We start from the raw sequence: 17,900 nt of genomic DNA, 5'->3' as shown, positions 1-17,900 counted from the left end.
TTGATTTTACCTTTCTGTTTGGTAGATTAGTCTTCTAGTAGCCTATCAGTCTTGGTTGTGACGAACATCAGCTCCCATGGGCTTTAGTAAGACTTCCAGCCAGGCTACCTGGGAGCCTTTCAAACATGCAGCTTACTGTCCCAAAACAAAGACAAACGGAGAGGTGGCTACTGCCCAATGCAATGACACGGAGTCCATATTATCTTTTCAGGAGGGAGGTGGCAGAAGTAACAGGTATTTTTCCTGAAATGCTCCCTACTTGGTTAAGGCTTATGCAACCACAGTACTTACAGTATTGCCAGCTTCTGTCAGAGTTCTCTGAAAAGTGATTCTTTCTTCAACAGACACCTCCTACTTGGCTAACCTTGAAGGCTGACGGGAACACACGCTGCTTCTTGAGCTCTGGTGGTGCACTCAAAGAGAAAGACATGTTTCTCTTTTAGAGCTCTTATTTACACTGGGACCTGGATTAGTTTAGCTGTTTTTCTCTTCCCTTGCTTTTATGTTATTTATTATTTGAATCCAAATACCTTATTTAATCTGAGTGCTTGTCACAAGTTAAGGACAGTAGCTGTTCTAAGGAGTTTACAATGTAAATAGAAAGAAAGAACTGTTCTGTTCCCTGTTTTGTAGGTATGATATGAATCAAAGGAAGATTAAGCCTAGAGTTTCAAAGCATTTTTGCTCTAATTCTTTTCAGAGAAAATTGGAACCTTTCAGAAAATTGGCTATAAATGACAAAGTAAGGCTGGGAGGTCATGGTAGAAGTCTGTACAAAAGAGATGCAAGAAGTCAGTGGCAGAATGGGGAAAATAACACATCCAAACTGGGGATTTAAAAGAATGGCTCTTCCTCCTTTGTCCATGACTTATTTCTTCCACTGGGACAATCTGTGGAGACAGTGTCCCTCCTAACTTACACAAACATGACCTTACTTACATATGGCAGGGTTTTATTCAAATGTTGCGGGGTTCTCCAGTCGGGGCAGTCTCCTTTGCATCTGGCAGGTCTTGGCAGGTGTGGTTCTCTAGCTCCACTGAATAACAGACAGAATAGCCAAATCTCTTCCTTCTTTTCCTTCCTTTTTTGCATATGCCTAGACGATGATCTAGCTCTGCGCTGTATGTTGTTTTGTAAACAGAGCAATTTCTGTTAGAAACTCATTAACTAAAGACTATAGCAAGAATAAAAAGCTTAGCCAAAATCTTGAGGTTTGTTTCCTCCCTGTTTGACTGAGCTCCTGTCAGTTTCAAAACGTTCTTCTGCACCAAGGCCATAAGCCACCCTGTTTTAGATGCTGCAAAGAGGGGAGGTGCAGATGGTCCACTTACCAAACTCGCATTCTGAGGACGCACTCAGTTACTTACTCGAATCTCTCTTGCTTCTCTTAAGTGTATGGCACTGTGGAGCCTTAGAATAGGTGTGGGGCTGCTGTCAAAAACTTATGGGCTGTGAATTTAGAAGAAGAATTTGCCAGATTAATGCTGATTTTGGCAGGGCTGTCTTCCAATGCCCACCTATTCTGGTACTTCTCAATGGGAAACTGAAGTCCAGATGGAAGAAGTAATTAGGCATTTTGGTATGGTGGCAGATAGCTCTGGGGCATTCAGATAAACTAACAGATCCATACAGGAGATCTCCATACGGATCATCCAAAGCTTCTCAGAATTCATCTGTGACTCAGAATGTCTTCAGGTTTGGCTTTTTTTTCCCTGTCTTTGCACAGCCCCATAAACTCTGCTTTCTAGAGACAATGATACTTCTAGAGTTCCCATGAATCTTGTGCTTGATTCTCCACCACCTGTGCTTTTTGAAGTATGAAGGTAACTACTCTTGTGTTTTTATCCCAGGAAATAACTCCTATACAGGTGACTATGGTAGTGTACTGATGTTACAATAATGCATCACTAAATTTTAAGAAAAGAACATTTTGGACTACAGACTTATTTTTGTTTGTTAAGTATCAATGAAAAAAACAGAGTTATTTGCCAAAACTTTTAATTCTGTAGTATTAGGCTACGCTGATCTCAGTAATGTTTCTAAGTACTTACCACCAGCAGCACTGGTCTTGACAGCAAAAAATAACAACAACAAAACTCCCTGTGAATATATTTTACCCAATGAAATAAAGCAATGCAGCTAAATTTAAAGCATACCTCATTTCATGGTGTTTTGATAAATAACATGAAATTGTGCACCAGCCCAGTTATATGTGATGTTTACTTTGTCAACTTCCACTTTCCAAAGTGTCCAAGTTAGGATTTTGATTTCTACATTCAGCCCTCTTCTATAGATATTAATGGCTTTTTTAGCTACTGACCAGAATAGATTTTCTTACCTGCTTCTAATGATAAATTATAGCTAACTTCAACCCTGGAATTATCAGTACTGTATTTCAATTGATTCCTTAATGTGATTAGTGTGCACTTAATGTAGGTTCTCAAAAGTTACATTTCACACTAGGTGCATAATACCAACAATTCCTTGTGGCCTGCTCTAGAGAAATAACCAGCTTATGCCTTAACCGCATAAGGATTCATTTTGTCAGGAGGTTTAGAAGAAGTTACATACTAAAATTAGGGAAAAGGAAACTCCAGATTAGGTGGAGCAAGACTTTCGGGCACACTGCTTGAATGGAAAGGAGCAGGAACCGTGACAGGGAAGCACCGACTAAGTCTCAGGAGATATGTGAGAATGTGATCTAACCGGGATTTCCGAGCACAGATTCGGGGTTGATTGTTCCTGCTTTCTACCTCCTTCTTCTGGAGCTGGTCACTGTAAGCCAGGAAACACCAGACATGATATATTACAGGCTATTTAAACAGAGAATAGTTCTGCTCTGCACCAGGCAAATGAAGGTGGACCATAACATCACCATATCAAATATTTATGATTAAACAGGATTAAAGGTTGCAATTGCCATGTAAGCATACCTATGCAAAATATTTTGCTAGTACAGCTCTTAATTCAGGGTCAGAGTCTGATTACACTTATGCTGGTATAAATCAAGAGGAATATCTTTGAAATAAGGGATATTTTTACAAATCAGTGTAAAAGCAGTACGAATTGGTATCATAATTTGCCCATAAATGCGTGTTTTTAGCTACATAAAGAAAAGGTATTTTCTTTCATAGCTATTTACTATCTTCGCTTAACTGACAACAAGGGTATCACATGGAAAGAAAGAAAACAGATGAAAGACAGGCAAGCTGTTGTATTTAACAGAGGCTGAATGGTAACTCTACTGGAGATTAACACGCATCTTTGCAATATCTCTACTGCAAAAGAATACTCTAAATGTGAAAAGCCTAGTGAGAAAAGTGCGAAGTACATTAATTCAGATCAGTTATATAGTATGCATCATGTTAACATACATACCATTTCTCAAACAGCAATTTTTTTTCAAATTATTCTCTCATGTCAATTGGCCTAGTTTGGCAGCATCGATCACTTTTGTGTCCTAAAGAGATGTCCTCACTTTGGTGCATGTGCTTGGAGTTTATAAAAGCTGATAATCCAGCCTCTGCTTCTTTTTTTTTCTCTCAGTTCCCTACTGCCATGGCATCAGATTTTACAAATGAGATTCCTGTGAATCTGAGCCAAATGATGGTACTGAGAATAGGTGCCTCTTGATTCTTCCAAAGCTCAGTATTGGCCACACATGTAGGGCTATCCTTTGCCAAAGGGGAAAATAGTGTACTCCACCATTTCAAAAAATAGGATCTATATTATATTTTCCTACTTTTTTTTTTTTTTGGCCTTTTGGATTAGCAAGCAGCAAACAAAGCCTGGCTGATCATAAAGCCTGGCTATAAAACCAGTGAAGTTAGTAAGAGTTGTGGATGAACCCAAACCAGGAAGATTAGCTTATCCAAACCATTTTTTTTATGCAAAGATTAATGAATAAATAAATAGAGATTCAAAGAAATGCAACCTTTTGATAGCTCTTTTTTTAGATCAGTGCCTTGTCAAAAGTCAACTGTACTGAAAGGGTCTCTTTTTGATATTCTTTAAACGATATCTTTAAAACATGGTTTTGGTAATACTCACACTGCGCTCATTTCAAAGGTATTCAAGACAAGCCCAAATTTATACCAAAATATTTGCCATGTGTTTCATATAAAGTGTAATGATCTTTGAACAGATCAGAACAGATTTTATGTCCAACGTTTCCTTTTAAACTCATTTATCTCTTTCCCGCCCTCTTCTCTCTCCCACACCCTTACACACACACATTTTAAGTGCCAGCATTGCTTTTTTAGGTAGCATCAGCGAAGTAGCCTAAGCCAGTTGAGCAGATAGGAGCACCCTGTGAAGTGTGACTGACTTTGAGTGCAGCCGTTTCCCTTGCTGCTGTTTACAGGGGAAATAGGAGCAGTGTGGTTGGCACCACAGCAAGGTTAATTGACTTAGAGCTGGTAGCAAGCAGCTGAAATAGCAACATGGCATTAGTTCGCTTGTTGATTCCCTGCCTTGTGATCAGCACTGATGTTGTCTACTCCTGCCAGAATACAGAGGACTTTGTGGGTGCCAGTTCTCCAGGAGACATCATCATTGGAGGCTTGTTTGCCATTCATAGCGAAATGCTGCATCCAGAAGAACATCCCATCAAGCCAGTAATTCAGAATTGTGCGAGGTGAGTAATACTGCAGACTACACATATATCAAAAAAAGAAACACTGACATTGGGCATTTACATTTCATATTAATAGCAACAAAAATCAGTTTCGCTTATGTGTCTTAGTCCTTCAAAAGATCTTGGACATCAAATAAATTGTGCATAACATAGCACAGAATACATACAGTAGAAAATACTGTGGTTGCCTGAGGAAGGAAATGAGTTTTTGATCCCTATCTCAATCTTTATAAATAATCATATAACTTTGGAGGTTTGAGCTGAACAACCCTTTTCATTTAATTTTCATGTAGATGTTAACTTGTTATCTGAAGTACTCTGCTGTGCAATTGTGCAATCTTGATTATTTGTAAAGAAATTGAGTAGATGACCTGGACACAGAAAAACCTCTACTGCTCTGGTTTATCTAAGTACTTCTTACTCTCACTTTACAGGGCAAAGCACTTGAAATTTCTTATAGCACTTTGCTGACTAGACGTAACCATTACCCAAATAATAATAATGACATTAAATTATAGGATAGATTGCACAAATACCATGTCATGTACACATTCAGTTTAGACTATGCATCAGAATATTATTTTGTTGACTTCAAATCCTCTTACACTTGGATTTTTTAAAAATATTTTTTGGAAATCATGCAAATATAATATGGTGAAGAATGTTAATTTAAATATCTCTAATATTTTCTTAATATTCATAAACCAAGCATTCCAAATATACATTGTCTTAAATTTCAACACAGGTGAAAACCATAAAGTTTCATTTGAATTTTAGATGCATCTTCATCTTACCTGTGAATTTAATGATCAACCAGACATGCAGACATTGATCTGGATTTATTTCAAAATAATGACAAAATTGGTCATTTTGTTAGCCTCCCATCATTTTTACATAAAACCAGAAATTGTTCCAGATTCATTTGAAATTTAATGTAGCTTGCAAGACTTGAAAGATATAGATAACTTTGTCTGAGAGGATTGTTGGTGGTATTGCAGATATTTTGTACTACCATAGTTCTGATAAGAAACATATTTTAACATCCATTGAAGATAAGAGGAATAGCTCTACTGCCTTCACTATATTTACAGAGGATTTTAGGAACCTCCACGCAACCACTAGAAAACCTCAGCCTCTGAAACGTTTAGTTCTATTAGTCCTTTGTTTTCTTTACTTCATGCCTTTGGTGAAAGTAAAAACATAAAATAAAAAATGACTATTGGACCAGGTGGAGTAAATTGGAATAGCCTTACTGATTTTGACAGATACACTCTGAAAATATAACTTGTAAATTTCTTTTACCATGCAAATTCAGATTTTAGTGCCTGTTTTTTTTCAGAATTTTTTCAACAATTTTTAATAGAGGTGAATTTAGAGTTTTGTGCTGATTTGCTTGATCTCCCATTTAGATGAGAGCAAAATACATGATTTCTAACTTTTATTACACACGCAGACACAAAAATAAAAACAAGTAACTATATCACATACCAAATACACCAAATATTATTATTCATCATTTCTTTTCAGCAGTTGTCAGACTTTAAGGGATATGCTCAAAATAGACTTTGCTTCAGTCTTGTTCCCAAAGATGTTTGTCTAAAATAAAACTTTTGTGTTTCCTGACAGCTTTGAAATTCAAGTTTTTCTTCAGACACTTGCAATGATACATGCTATTGAAATGATCAACAATTCTACCTTGTTACATGGAGTTACTCTGGGCTATGAAATCTATGATAGTTGTGCAGAAGTTACAAAAGCCATGGCATCTGCTCTGAGGTTCCTGTCTAAATTCAATTCTTCTAAGGATATTGTAGAATTCAAGTGTAACTATTCAGACTACATTCCGAGAATTAAGGCAGTCATTGGAGCCAGCTACTCTGAGGTGTCAATGGCAGTTTCAAGGCTATTGGCTTTGCAACTAATTCCACAGGTAGGTTTGAGGGAATGATTTCATTCTGAACAGAGGGTCAAATTTACTATAGTTAGAGGAAGACATGGCTCTGATCATAGGGATTGCAATATTTATTACAGGGCAGGATTGGACTCCACCTAAGGGCATCAGAAGGGGTGAGATTCAGCTCCAAATACAGTGCTTGATATGCTTGCCCAAATAAAGGCATGTAGTTCTCTTTTACATGCTCTAGGTAGATGCCTATATGTTCTGTTCCAGGATGATGTAGGTCCTGTACCACATTTACTAATCCCATATGGATGTGTTAGTTGCTCTAAAGCACCTTTGATGCTACTCAGTGTATTTATTCACTCAGCCAAACTGACCATGACTAATTTGGCCTGCGGTGATAATGAGTATATTATATGATAATGCTCTATGCCAGGCAGAAAGAAACTCAAAATCTAATTTGGCCAGAAATTTGCAAATTCTCTCCTACCTGAGAGAGAGATTGGATTTGGGAGTCCAGCTCTGTTCTAACTATGCACAGGAAGTAAGGAATATTTCTCTGAAAGACCATGTTGTAGAAAAGAAGTAGTACAGATCTGTATCTATACCATCTCAAAATAGTCTTCCCTGTTTTTACCTGTCTCTTTACACAGGAAATAATATTAATGAGCACAGTCTCACACTTGCGCTCGGGTTGGAGCTTACATTGCTGCTGCAACTTGGGCAACTCCTGTGGAAAATATGGGTTTATAATTGCTCAGGACATGCTACTGAGAAGTAAAACCACTTCCACACTATTTGGTTGCATATCCTTATGGAGGTGTAAATTATCATTACTGTGAAGTAGCATCACAGTAACCAAACATGTGCAGAAGACTTAAGATAACTGTATCTACTCCTTTGCAGTAGTAGGAAGTAACTATGACCTCCAGTGCCACCATAAGAGCTATCGCAGGTTTTAAGTTAAAATACCTCACTTGAACTCAGTCAAAAGGCAACTGATGAAAGGAATCTGCCTTGTAACATAGGGATGGGAAAGGTGACCTATTAGAGTTTTTCTCTTCAGTAGCCTCTGTAATCTTCTGACAACATTAAGACTTGATACCCCCTTGAGATAGGTGCCTCTTATTTTGGAAAGCTTAGAAAAGAGCATAGACAAAGATTAAAACCTGTATAGATTCAAATAGCACTTTTCCATTTAGGTCTTCCTTCCTTCCTTCCTTCCTTCCTTCCTTCCTTCCTTCCTTCCTTCCTTCCTTCCTTCCTTCCTTCCTTCCTTCCTTCCTTCCTTCCTTCCTTCCTTCCTTCCTTCCTTCCTTCCTTCCTTCCTTCCTTCCTTCCTTCCTTCCTTCCTTCCTTCCTTCCTCCCTCCCTTCCTCCCTTCTTTCTTTCCTTCCTCCCTTCTTTCTTTCCTTCCTCCCTTCCTTCCTCCCTTCCTTCTTTCCTTCCTCCCTTCCTTCCTCCCTTCTTCCTTCCTCCCTTCTTTCTTTCCTTCCTCCCTTCCTTCTTTCCTTCCTCCCTTCCTTATTTCCTTCTTTTTTTTTTTTCCCCTGGGATATACTTCGAACAGTCTATGATGTTTTTAAAATGTAGCAATTCATGTTTGGAGAGAAAAGATATGTGGATGAACATAATAGCATACTCAGTGATAGAAGAAAATACTGCAAAATATAAAGTTACCAATCATTTGAATAACTCAAAGAATATTTCAATGTTTCTAATGATTTACATATGGATTTGAATAGCGGGTTGATGGTATCTGGACAGGTTAAAACAAAATTCTTATGTTGGCATAGTTGTCATACCCTTTTGAAAGACTCTGTACTCGGCCTTCACCAATGTCACTGGGGGCAAGAGGAAAAAATGGTAGCTATCAAGAAAAAATTACAGGGAAGGCATCTTCCTCCTAGTAGCTGGGTTAAGGAAACCCACCCATTTGTCTACACCTGCTTCATTCCTGGTTAAGGAGAGGTACCATGAGTCATGCCGAATGACTCTGCTTCCATAACTGAATTGTTCTCTCTTCGTAGGTCAGTCCTGCATCATCTGCTGAAATCCTCAGTGACAAAATCAGGTTTCCTTCCTTCCTAAGGACTATCCCCAGTGATTTCTATCAAACTAGAGCAATGGCCCGCTTAATCTGTGAGTCTGGGTGGAACTGGATTGGAGTGATAGCCACTGATGATGACAACGGGCGTCTTGCTCTGGAGAGCTTTGGGGTCCAGGCCATGGGAAACAACGTTTGCATAGCTTTTAAAGAAATGCTGCCTGCCTATCTCTCTGACAACACTTTTAATGCCAAAGTTGATCGAGCAATTGAGAAGATTGTCAAGGAAAGCAGAGTAAATGTTATTGTTCTCTTTATGAGACAATTCCATGTGCTCAAACTATTTAAAAAGGCAATTGAGAAGAATGTAAATAAAATTTGGATTGCAAGTGATAATTGGTCAACTGCAGTCAAAATCAGTACAATTCCCAATATCAAACAGCTGGGAATTGTTGTGGGGTTTGGATTTAAAAGTGGAAACATATCCACATTTCATGACTTTCTGAGAACTCTTCATGAAAAGCCCACCGAAAACAATAAATTTTTACGTGAATATATTATGCTTTTGTCACTTTGTGCACAGCTGGATTACCACGATTTTCAAATGTGCATTTCAAATCAATCCCAAGAGAATCTGATGCAAAATGCTGAGAATAGACATCAGATCTGGAGAGACAATTTTTTGATTGCCAGCATTGAACCAGGATTTATCCACAGTACTATACTTGCAGTCCATGCCATTGCTCATGCCATTAAGGAGCAATGCGAACACAGAAACTGCAAGGATCCTTCTGCTTTCACTCCCTGGGAGGTATGAAGTTAGTTCTTTCAGGTCTTATTCTCTCTGCATAACTTTTATTTCCTTTTCTCTCTCACATTACATGAGATTGATTTTTTTTAACTTTTGTTCCTGCCTTTCTTCACCACTGCATAAGCCAACTGAAACAGCAGAGACTGTGTGCCAGAGCTGAAGCACTTCACTGCTGCAGTGCTGAGAAACAGGCTCGAATTTTATCTCTTTCTTTTCTGACCCACATAGACAGAGTCCTGGTGCAGAGTAGGACAGAAAGTCCTGCATAGCAGAGTAGGCATCAGCTTGGATGAAGTCAGCGCACAGGGTTCTTGTTTCAACATCTTACTAGCTAGTCATGTGGAGGAGAACAAATCTGTATGCTCAATCTATTTTAAGATACTAATCAACTACTAATGCTTCGTCCTGTTGCTGTAAACCGATATAATACTCAGCAATGAGTGCTCTTGGTAGCTGGGAATGTTACAGGACAAGAGAGTTCACCAACATGTTTCAATTTCTCTCTCCTTCCCTAGCTATTGTCTCTCTTTTGTCTAAATTCAGGTATCTTCCTCTATGAAGAACCTTTATAACATACCATTATTTTGCCTGTTTATCTTGAATTAAGCTGAAACTGGTGAGGAAATTAGATATACATCTTTAAGATGAGTGAGATGCTTGCCTAAAACACATCTGTAATCAAATGGATGGGAAAAGGAGAAAAATCAGACAAGTAAACCTGACCTGACCTTTTACCCAAGAACCTGCTCAGGAGTATTCACTTTTACACACTTTTACTCAGAGGATTAAACTAAAGTTCATTTAAAAGTCAAACAAACACTGAAGCCCTCTGACTTACTCTGACCTCTTATCATAGGTCAGAGCAGGTCAAACCAAGATAGGGGATTTTGAAAAAAGAAACAGTAACAATCAACTTTTTACATAAATTTGTAAAGGCAAATAGGACAAATTCAGGACTATTCTACAGGATACGCAGCTTTATGGAGCTGCGTTTACATCATGGCTGAACCATGGCTCCAAACCACCCAAACTAAGTGGCCTGTTAAGAAGCCAAGAACTCACAAAGAAAGCTGAAAAATATAATTAACCCTCCAATGCTGTTTTCATTATATTTTTCCTATACACTGAACCTAAAATCTCTAGAAGTGGGTATATATAAAGCTGAACCTGAAACTCATCCATATCACACATCTCCGTATACTGAGAAATCAGTTAGTGGTGTTACAGCTTTTGCAGAAATACTCACTAACTCAATAATGTTGCAAATTATTAGCACTGTCTGCCTGAAGCTCAAGATGTATACATAAAGCCCTGTTATTCCCATATTTTTAGATAAATCGGAAAATTAGGGTGGAAAAAGATTAAATGACTGGGGATTTAGAATAAGAAGTTTCCTGTACAGTCCCACAAGACTACAGGACATTCAGCAAGGACAGTGAAGGTATATAAACTCTCAAAATAATGACACTTCCTCTCAGTTCTATGCGCCAGACTCTTGTAAGGAGATACTCTTAGCAGCATCTTTAAATGCAACAATTATCAAACTAGGATCTATGCAACAGCTTTTCAGTTGGAACAGTTAATTTCAGCCATTCATCAAAACCTTGTTTGTTGGATGTTGATTCACCCCTATTGCCTAAAACTATTATACCTGGGAAGCGATAAAGCTGCTCCTCCAGTTCAGAACCAGTGTGGCTAATGGTTCTCTCATGGTCTACTCCTGAGGTTTGGAGTCAGTTATATGTGTCTTAACCCTTTCCTTTTCTAGATTCACATGGAACTTCACAGAATCACAGAATGGTTGAGGTTGGCAGGGACTTCTAGAGATCATCTAGTCCAACCCCCCTGCTCCAGCAGGAACACCTAGAGCATGTGCCACAGGGTGGCATCCAGGCGGGTTTTGAAGATCTCCAGAGAAGGAGACCCCACAACCTCTCTGGGTCTCTGGCCCTGTTCCAGGGCTCTGTCACCCTCGCAGAGAAGTTCTTCCTCATATGCAGGTGGAACTTCCTGTGTTTCAGTTTGTACCCATTAACCCTTGCCCTATCACTGGCCACCACTGAGAAGAGTTTGGCCGCATCCTCCCTACATCCTCCTCCGATTAATGTGTATTTTACCTTCTGTATGTACCTTAGGGGAGAATGTAGGGAGGATGGGGCCAAACTCTTCTCGGTTCTTCTTGCTCTGGCTGTTTGTGATGAGGAAGAAGGAAATTTCACTCTATTAAAAAGAACAGAATTGGTTGTAATATTAACCTAGACAGTTGTCTTTCTAGAGCATCTTGATTTTTGTATTTCCTATGATCTATCAAATATAGATATCTATGATAGATATAGATGTGCTATATATTGCCATTGTGACATATATTATTTTGTCTGAGTGAATCAGCATTTATTGTTAATTTAACAGTGCTGAGTCTCACACTGCAGTAGAGTCACATCTGAAAATAATATTAAATTAGGTATTTCCAGACCCTATAGGAGCTTGCTCTGAAAGCAAATGTTGTTCTGATCTACTCTGGGTATAATAAAATAACAGCAATATTATCATTCATGGTAATACTTTATAAGAAGGGATCCCAAAAAGGCCTACTTTGTTTTGGATAAGCAAAACCTTTTCTTTCCCATCATTGTAACAAAATCTCCCTGGCTGGAAAAAGAATGTTAATATGTGTATTTGTATACATCGCACATTACCTGAATAACATAATTCTTTGTAGAACATCAGAGTAAACAGTTATAAAAATCTCTTTAAATTTTAAGATTTTTTTACTCCTAAAAAACAGCATTTCTCTCTTTTCAACTTCATATCATTGTACCTAAGTTAGACTGTTGATTTTATCACACTGAAATAATACTGATGCATATCGTTGTTTCTTATATCTACATTCAGCTCCTTGAAGAACTGAAAAAAGTTACAGTCCTTGATGATGACAAAGAAATCAAGTTTGACTCCAAAGGAGATATGAGCACTAATTATGATGTTCTTCTTTGGAAAGAAATTGATGGCCGCATGGAAATCACCACGATGGCAGAATACAACACCAAGAAGGATTGTTTTATCTTTAAGGATGAGGAGAAAAAAATGGAATTTCTAGAGTTAAAGGTAACCTTTTTTTTTTGGCATAACATGTGAAATTTGCTTCATATACTTTCTTCTCTGCCTGGGATTTGTAATGGAAGTATTTAACAGCTAGAAATCTTTTATGTACTTTCATGTTCTCTTTTTAGTGACAAATCCTCCCTGGGTGTATTCTACTACCTTGCACATTCAGCAAGCGCGTGAGCTGTAAGCAATCACCGTTTGCTTTCAAATTGTGCTATACCTTGTGAATGCTTTAAGGGGCTTCCTAAGATGAACAAATCATTATGTCTTTTCTATGGATGCTATTGCAGGATCTTGAGAAGTGTTTTAAAATAGAAAATGTCTATGTATAAGCAACCTCTTTCTTATGCAAAATGGCTATTTATTTTGAACATGAAGACTAATACAAGGTCACTTTACTGTTCTCTGCATGCGGCAGAAGGTTACCTCAACCTGTTCCCAGCATTGCAGACCAGGACAGATGAAAAAGGTTACAGAAAGTCCACACACATGCTGCTATGAATGTGTTCACTGCCCAGAAAACCATTACAGCAACCAAACAGGTAAAAAATTATGATCCAAATAAAGATTTATTTAGAGATCAATAGAATTGTTTTGTTTGTGTATAATATAACTTGGGAACCTTGGGTATAACTTCAGAATGAGATTAAAATATTTTTTATGCTTAGTTTTCCAAATACAAAGGGGAAAAAACAGCATTAATTATATAAACATTTGTTTAGATGCTTTTTAGAAGACTAAACTTAAAGCAACTAGATTTTCCAGTTAACTAACATTATCCTTTGCCTGGAAGAAGAGGCTGTCTGATTTATCAATAAGACTGTTTCTCACTAAAAGAGAACCTTGTTTTGTGTCTTATTGCAGTACACCGAGTTCAGTGGAAGTACGAGAGTTATTTATTTTGCCTCTTAGTGTATTTTTGGTCTTTACTAGGAGTTCTCTAGTGTTTGGTATGACTGTATGAGGATGCTGATATGTATCGCATGACGGTAATACTTTCTAGAGTCAAATCCGATGTGTACATTACCGCTGGTTCACTCACAGTTTGAATGATGTTTTCGAGAGTGGTAAATTAACTATGGAAGACAGAAGAAATCTGCGGTACAATATCCTTTGAATATCCTGAGAGTGAGCAGAAAGAAATTAAATTTTATCCCTTTTATGCAAATGCTTGCCAATTTTTCCATATGAGAGAAAGGGAATTTTACAGCAAAGTTAGGCTTTGAAAGCATAATCTAGACCAGTGATTACTCTTGCTGCAGTATTGCAAAAGCTGCCTGCAGGGAGAAGGCTATTGTATCCTATAGCAATAGGACCAAATAGAACCAAAGTTCCAAGGATTTCATTTCCCGTCGTTATTCAAGTTTCAGTTAAAGTTCCTTTGTGGAGCTCTGACCGGATTAGGTATCTCCTGATCAATCTCAAGACAATTTTGGGACTCTGGCCGTTCTGGACTCCCGGCAGCTGGTCGTCCTGGCCTCCATCCATGGCCTCTGCCACTGCCATCGCAGACCTGCAGCTCCTCCGCCTGGGCAGCAGCAGCAATAGTCAGGACGTGTTTCCTTTGAGCATCCCGCATTCCTGCTGTATCCCAAGCCTTGATATTCCATTTTGTAGTTTATTTACTTCTGTTCTCTAAGCTGTCTTCACTTCTCCCTTTTCAGATATGCATTACTGCTCCCCGTGTAACAACAAGACCTACTGGGCGCCCGTGAACAGCACCACGTGCTACAGAAAGACAGTCCATTTCCTTGGCTGGACGGACTGGTTTGCTATTTTCCTCCTCCTCCTCTCTGCTTTTGGGATTGTGTTGGTTTTGACAATTAGTGTGATTTTTACGAAAAATGTGAATACACCAGTTGTAAAGGCATCTGGAGGTTTAATCGTCTGCTATATTATTCTCTTCAGCCACTTATTAATTTTTTTAACCACTACCTTCTTCATAGGTGAACCCACAGAATTCAAATGTAAAACTAGGCAAGCTGTCTTTGGCATAAGTTTTACACTCTGCGTTTCGTGTATTTTAATAAAGTCACTAAAAATTTTACTAGCCTTCAGCTTTGATCCCAACCTACAGAATTTTCTGAAACGTGTATATCAACCTATTCCCATTGTGGTCACCTGCACTGGAATTCAAGTCATCATTTGCACTTTCTGGCTAATATTTAGGACCCCTTTTGTGGAACCAAATTTCTCAATCCCAAGAGCAATAATTCTGGAATGTAATGAGGGCTCTATTGTGGCTTTTGGGATTATGTTAGGCTATATAGCAGTTCTTGCTTTCATTTGCTTTATATTTGCCTTTAAAGGTAGGAAGCTCCCAGAGAACTACAATGAAGCTAAATTCATAACCTTTGGCATGCTGATTTACTTTATTGCATGGATTGTGTTTATCCCTGTCTATGCAACCACATTTGGCAAATACCTTTCAGCAGTGGAGATCATTGTTGTTTTAATATCCAACTATGGAATTCTCTGTTGTACTTTTCTTCCTAAGTGCTATATCGTAATTTGTAAGCAAGAAACAAACACAAAATCTGCCTTTCTCAAGATGATTTACACCTACTCTTCCAAGAGCGCCAGCAGTGTGGCTGTTAGTCAGATTTCTTTGGATTCAAAGTCTTCCGGCTCCCGAGCTACCGTCTCAGACTCATGTAAATCTGAGAAAACCTCTGCAAATGGAAACTGCCATTTTCAAGTCCCTGAGCAGAGACTAATAAAAGGGAAAGATCCTCCTGAAAGTACTGCAAGGTCCAGGAAAAGACTGTCCAGCATATGACCAGGTAGCCTTAAAACGCCCAAAGATAAATGAGGCATTTTAGTGAGCTGTGTCTCATTTAGATTTCCTTCCTTTTGATTTCCTCAAAGCAGGCCACGTGAAATACCATCCCCTGTGATGCTTTATATATATATATATATATATATGTGTGTGTGTGTGTGTGTATATATATATGCTTTGTATATATATATATATATTCATTACTAGATTTCAAAGGATTTCCTTGACCACAGAGTCCAGCCCCTGCTCTCACAGGCACCAGGTAGTACAACGCCACTGAGCAGCCCCCTGATTTCTCCATCCTGACACAGGCTGGCTGCTCACGTAAACCTCCTGGAGCCTCTCCCAAAGCCGCACGTCTCTGTGCAAGGCAGAAGCATAGAAAAGCAAGCAACGTTCTTCTTATTCCTCACAGCTATGAAGGCATGAGCTGTTTGTGCCCACCTGTTGTGCCTTTGGTGCCAGGTTGTTTAAAGAGCTCATCTTCTTAGGTGAATTTATCAAGGAAACTGGGCCCTCCCTTAGCTTCTGTTTGTTAAGCTAAACAAGCCCAGTCTTGTAGTCTCCACGTTTGAGATAGGCTCTCCACTCTCCCTATCATCCAAAAGTAAACCTTTGCTGCACTTCTTACAGGTGAATCTTTTTTTTTTCTCCCTTTTTTTATTTCCAAAACATGTACCCAGGATTGCATACCCTAGTCCAGATGAGCACCACAGCAACATTTAAAGCCCCTTCTGTTTACCAGGGTGATAATGAATGAAAGACACAGCTCTATATAAAAACTGAAGTGTTTCTCTGCAGCTCTGTGATTATAGGTACTTTCGTTCCATTTTTTTCCATATATGTGGAGAAAATTACAGCTCACAGCCCGCTCCCTCTCTGGTGTGTGAGGAGATATACGGGCTATATAGCAGGAGACACCTGCTATATTTGTCCTGAAGTGTCTATAGTTTGAGGTAGCAAGCAATTTCTGCCACACTGGGTAATGTAAAAAAAATAATAGACCCTAACCATTTCCTTTCATTAGTATAAATAAGGTGATCACCAAGATCAGCATGACTATATCTGGGGAATTTTAGGAGTTTTTGATGCCTGTTAAAAAAAAAAATCTGATTTTCAACCAGAAGATGTTAGTGCGTCATTCCAATACACAGGAATAACACGAGCAGTAGCTGGTATTAGCTACAGCGCGTGCGTGTGCCTGCAGCCGTGTACGCATATGTATGCACTGGGGGCAGCGTGTGTGTTCGGAGCAGGAAGGACACGTAGGCACCTCTCTGCATCAACGGCGACCGCCGCCTCCTCCTGCAAAGGCCGCGTCACCCCCGCGGTTCTGCCCCCGGGTCGGGGCAGTTTCCCCGGACCCGAACGGCAGCACCGGGCTCTCCTGGGCGGCCCCAGCCCCGCGCCGAGGAGCTCTGCTCCCTCCGTGCCGCCGGTCGCAGGGGCACCGGCACCGTGCGCTGCTGTTGTACCTTGAGTGGCAGGCCAGTGTGGGAAATATGCTCATCTCAATCAGCTTCAGTAACTGCAGCATTATACAGGCATCTTGTATTATTAATATTATTATTATTATGTACATTATATCTATTTTTCTATCATTTATATTTATATGTTGTTTTCATCCATATATATATGGCTTTTCTACTCAGATTTTAGTAGAAATAGCTGTAGATTGCATTTCCACAATGGACACAAGCCATAAAATTACTTTGACATGTAAACATATATATTTATATATATAGTATGTAAGTATGTGTTTGTGAAAGAAAATTTTAAAAGTAATTCAAATGGCTAGGCCATGATTTATATTCTGATTTGTGTAATTATTTAATTTTTATAGATGATTTGAGGAACGAAGGCTTATGCACCAAACACTGTTCATGTATCAGTTGTTACTGTTTAGAATATGCGCTAGTACGTATTGGAAGGTTACAATTCCTGGAATTTGTCTGCCAAAGTAGCAAAAATAAGTCTCCTGGAAAGAGAAAAAGCAAGGCCTACACCATGCAATGACTTTCAGCACTAAGCTGTTTAGCACAATCAATTTGGCTAGAATATTATATCTGTATTTGTTAAGTACCCTGTCAGAACTGTTTAGTATCCTGTGTCTTGAACATATAAGGAAAGGGGATGATTAAAGCAATGATGTTATTTAAAATTGAATTTGTTTACTTAATTTCCTTATCTCTCCCTATGAAATTTGATTTGGCGTTATATAACAGCAGTACATGCTGTTTCCACCCAGTAAATGTCCGTGCTTCTTACTAGGAAATGTCATTTACATTGAAAGCTGAACGTGATAAGCAATCGTTGATCTATAGGTCAGTAAGGAACAGCAGCGATGACAGTAATGGGAAGGTAGGCAGGTAAAGGTGATCTTTGAGGAAAGACATAACGTATGGCTTCATTTTAAGGGGGGAGCATGAATGAGTGATCTGCTTTCTTACTGTGATGAGAGAGTTGTCACAACATCACAGATGCTTGCACCCAGCTTGACACTTTTGGTATTTACCCCCAAATGCTGTGATGTTCACAGAGAAGCCAAGCATGAGATTTCTTTTTCTTTTTCTTTTGAGGTCAACGGGAGGCTTTTCCAGATGTAAAGCTATTGAATCTATT

The 17,900-nt window shown here is 38.8% G+C and overlaps 1 protein-coding gene across 2 annotated transcripts; it reads left to right on the top strand.

Annotated features, from left to right (window-relative positions):
* Positions 1-4,409: 4,409 nt before the first annotated feature.
* On the top strand, positions 4,410-15,366 carry GPRC6A (G protein-coupled receptor class C group 6 member A). 2 transcript variants are annotated; one of them, XM_088522659.1, is made up of 7 exons: positions 4,443-4,636; positions 6,263-6,566; positions 7,449-7,487; positions 8,567-9,394; positions 12,287-12,499; positions 12,918-13,041; positions 14,164-15,366. In XM_088522659.1, exons 1-7 carry the CDS (start codon positions 4,443-4,445, stop codon positions 15,276-15,278), a joined length of 2,817 nt encoding a protein of 938 aa, XP_088378785.1. In that variant the 3' UTR covers positions 15,279-15,366. The 2 variants fall into 2 exon arrangements, with proteins under 2 accessions (XP_010221212.2, XP_088378785.1); XM_010222910.2 differs by lacking the exon at positions 7,449-7,487 and having other exon boundaries at positions 4,410-4,636.
* The last annotated feature ends 2,534 nt before the right edge of the window (positions 15,367-17,900 follow it).

Source organism: Tinamus guttatus, unplaced genomic scaffold (assembly GCF_059628265.1).
Source record: "Tinamus guttatus ecotype Peru unplaced genomic scaffold, ASM5962826v1 Tinamus_guttatus_pri_ptg000010l, whole genome shotgun sequence".
Taxonomy (NCBI): Eukaryota; Metazoa; Chordata; class Aves; order Tinamiformes; family Tinamidae; genus Tinamus; species Tinamus guttatus.
This window is presented reverse-complemented; position numbering and strand designations above follow the sequence as displayed.

Excerpts from the sequence above, each read along its gene's own strand:
- GPRC6A (XM_088522659.1), top strand. The coding sequence starts at position 4,443 with ATGGCATTAGTTCGCTTGTTGATTCCCTGCCTTGTGATCAGCACTGAT. Across the intron at positions 9,395-12,286 it reads CTGCTTTCACTCCCTGGGAG|CTCCTTGAAGAACTGAAAAA; the intron begins GTATGAAGTTAG and ends ATCTACATTCAG. Across the intron at positions 13,042-14,163 it reads CCATTACAGCAACCAAACAG|ATATGCATTACTGCTCCCCG; the intron begins GTAAAAAATTAT and ends CTCCCTTTTCAG.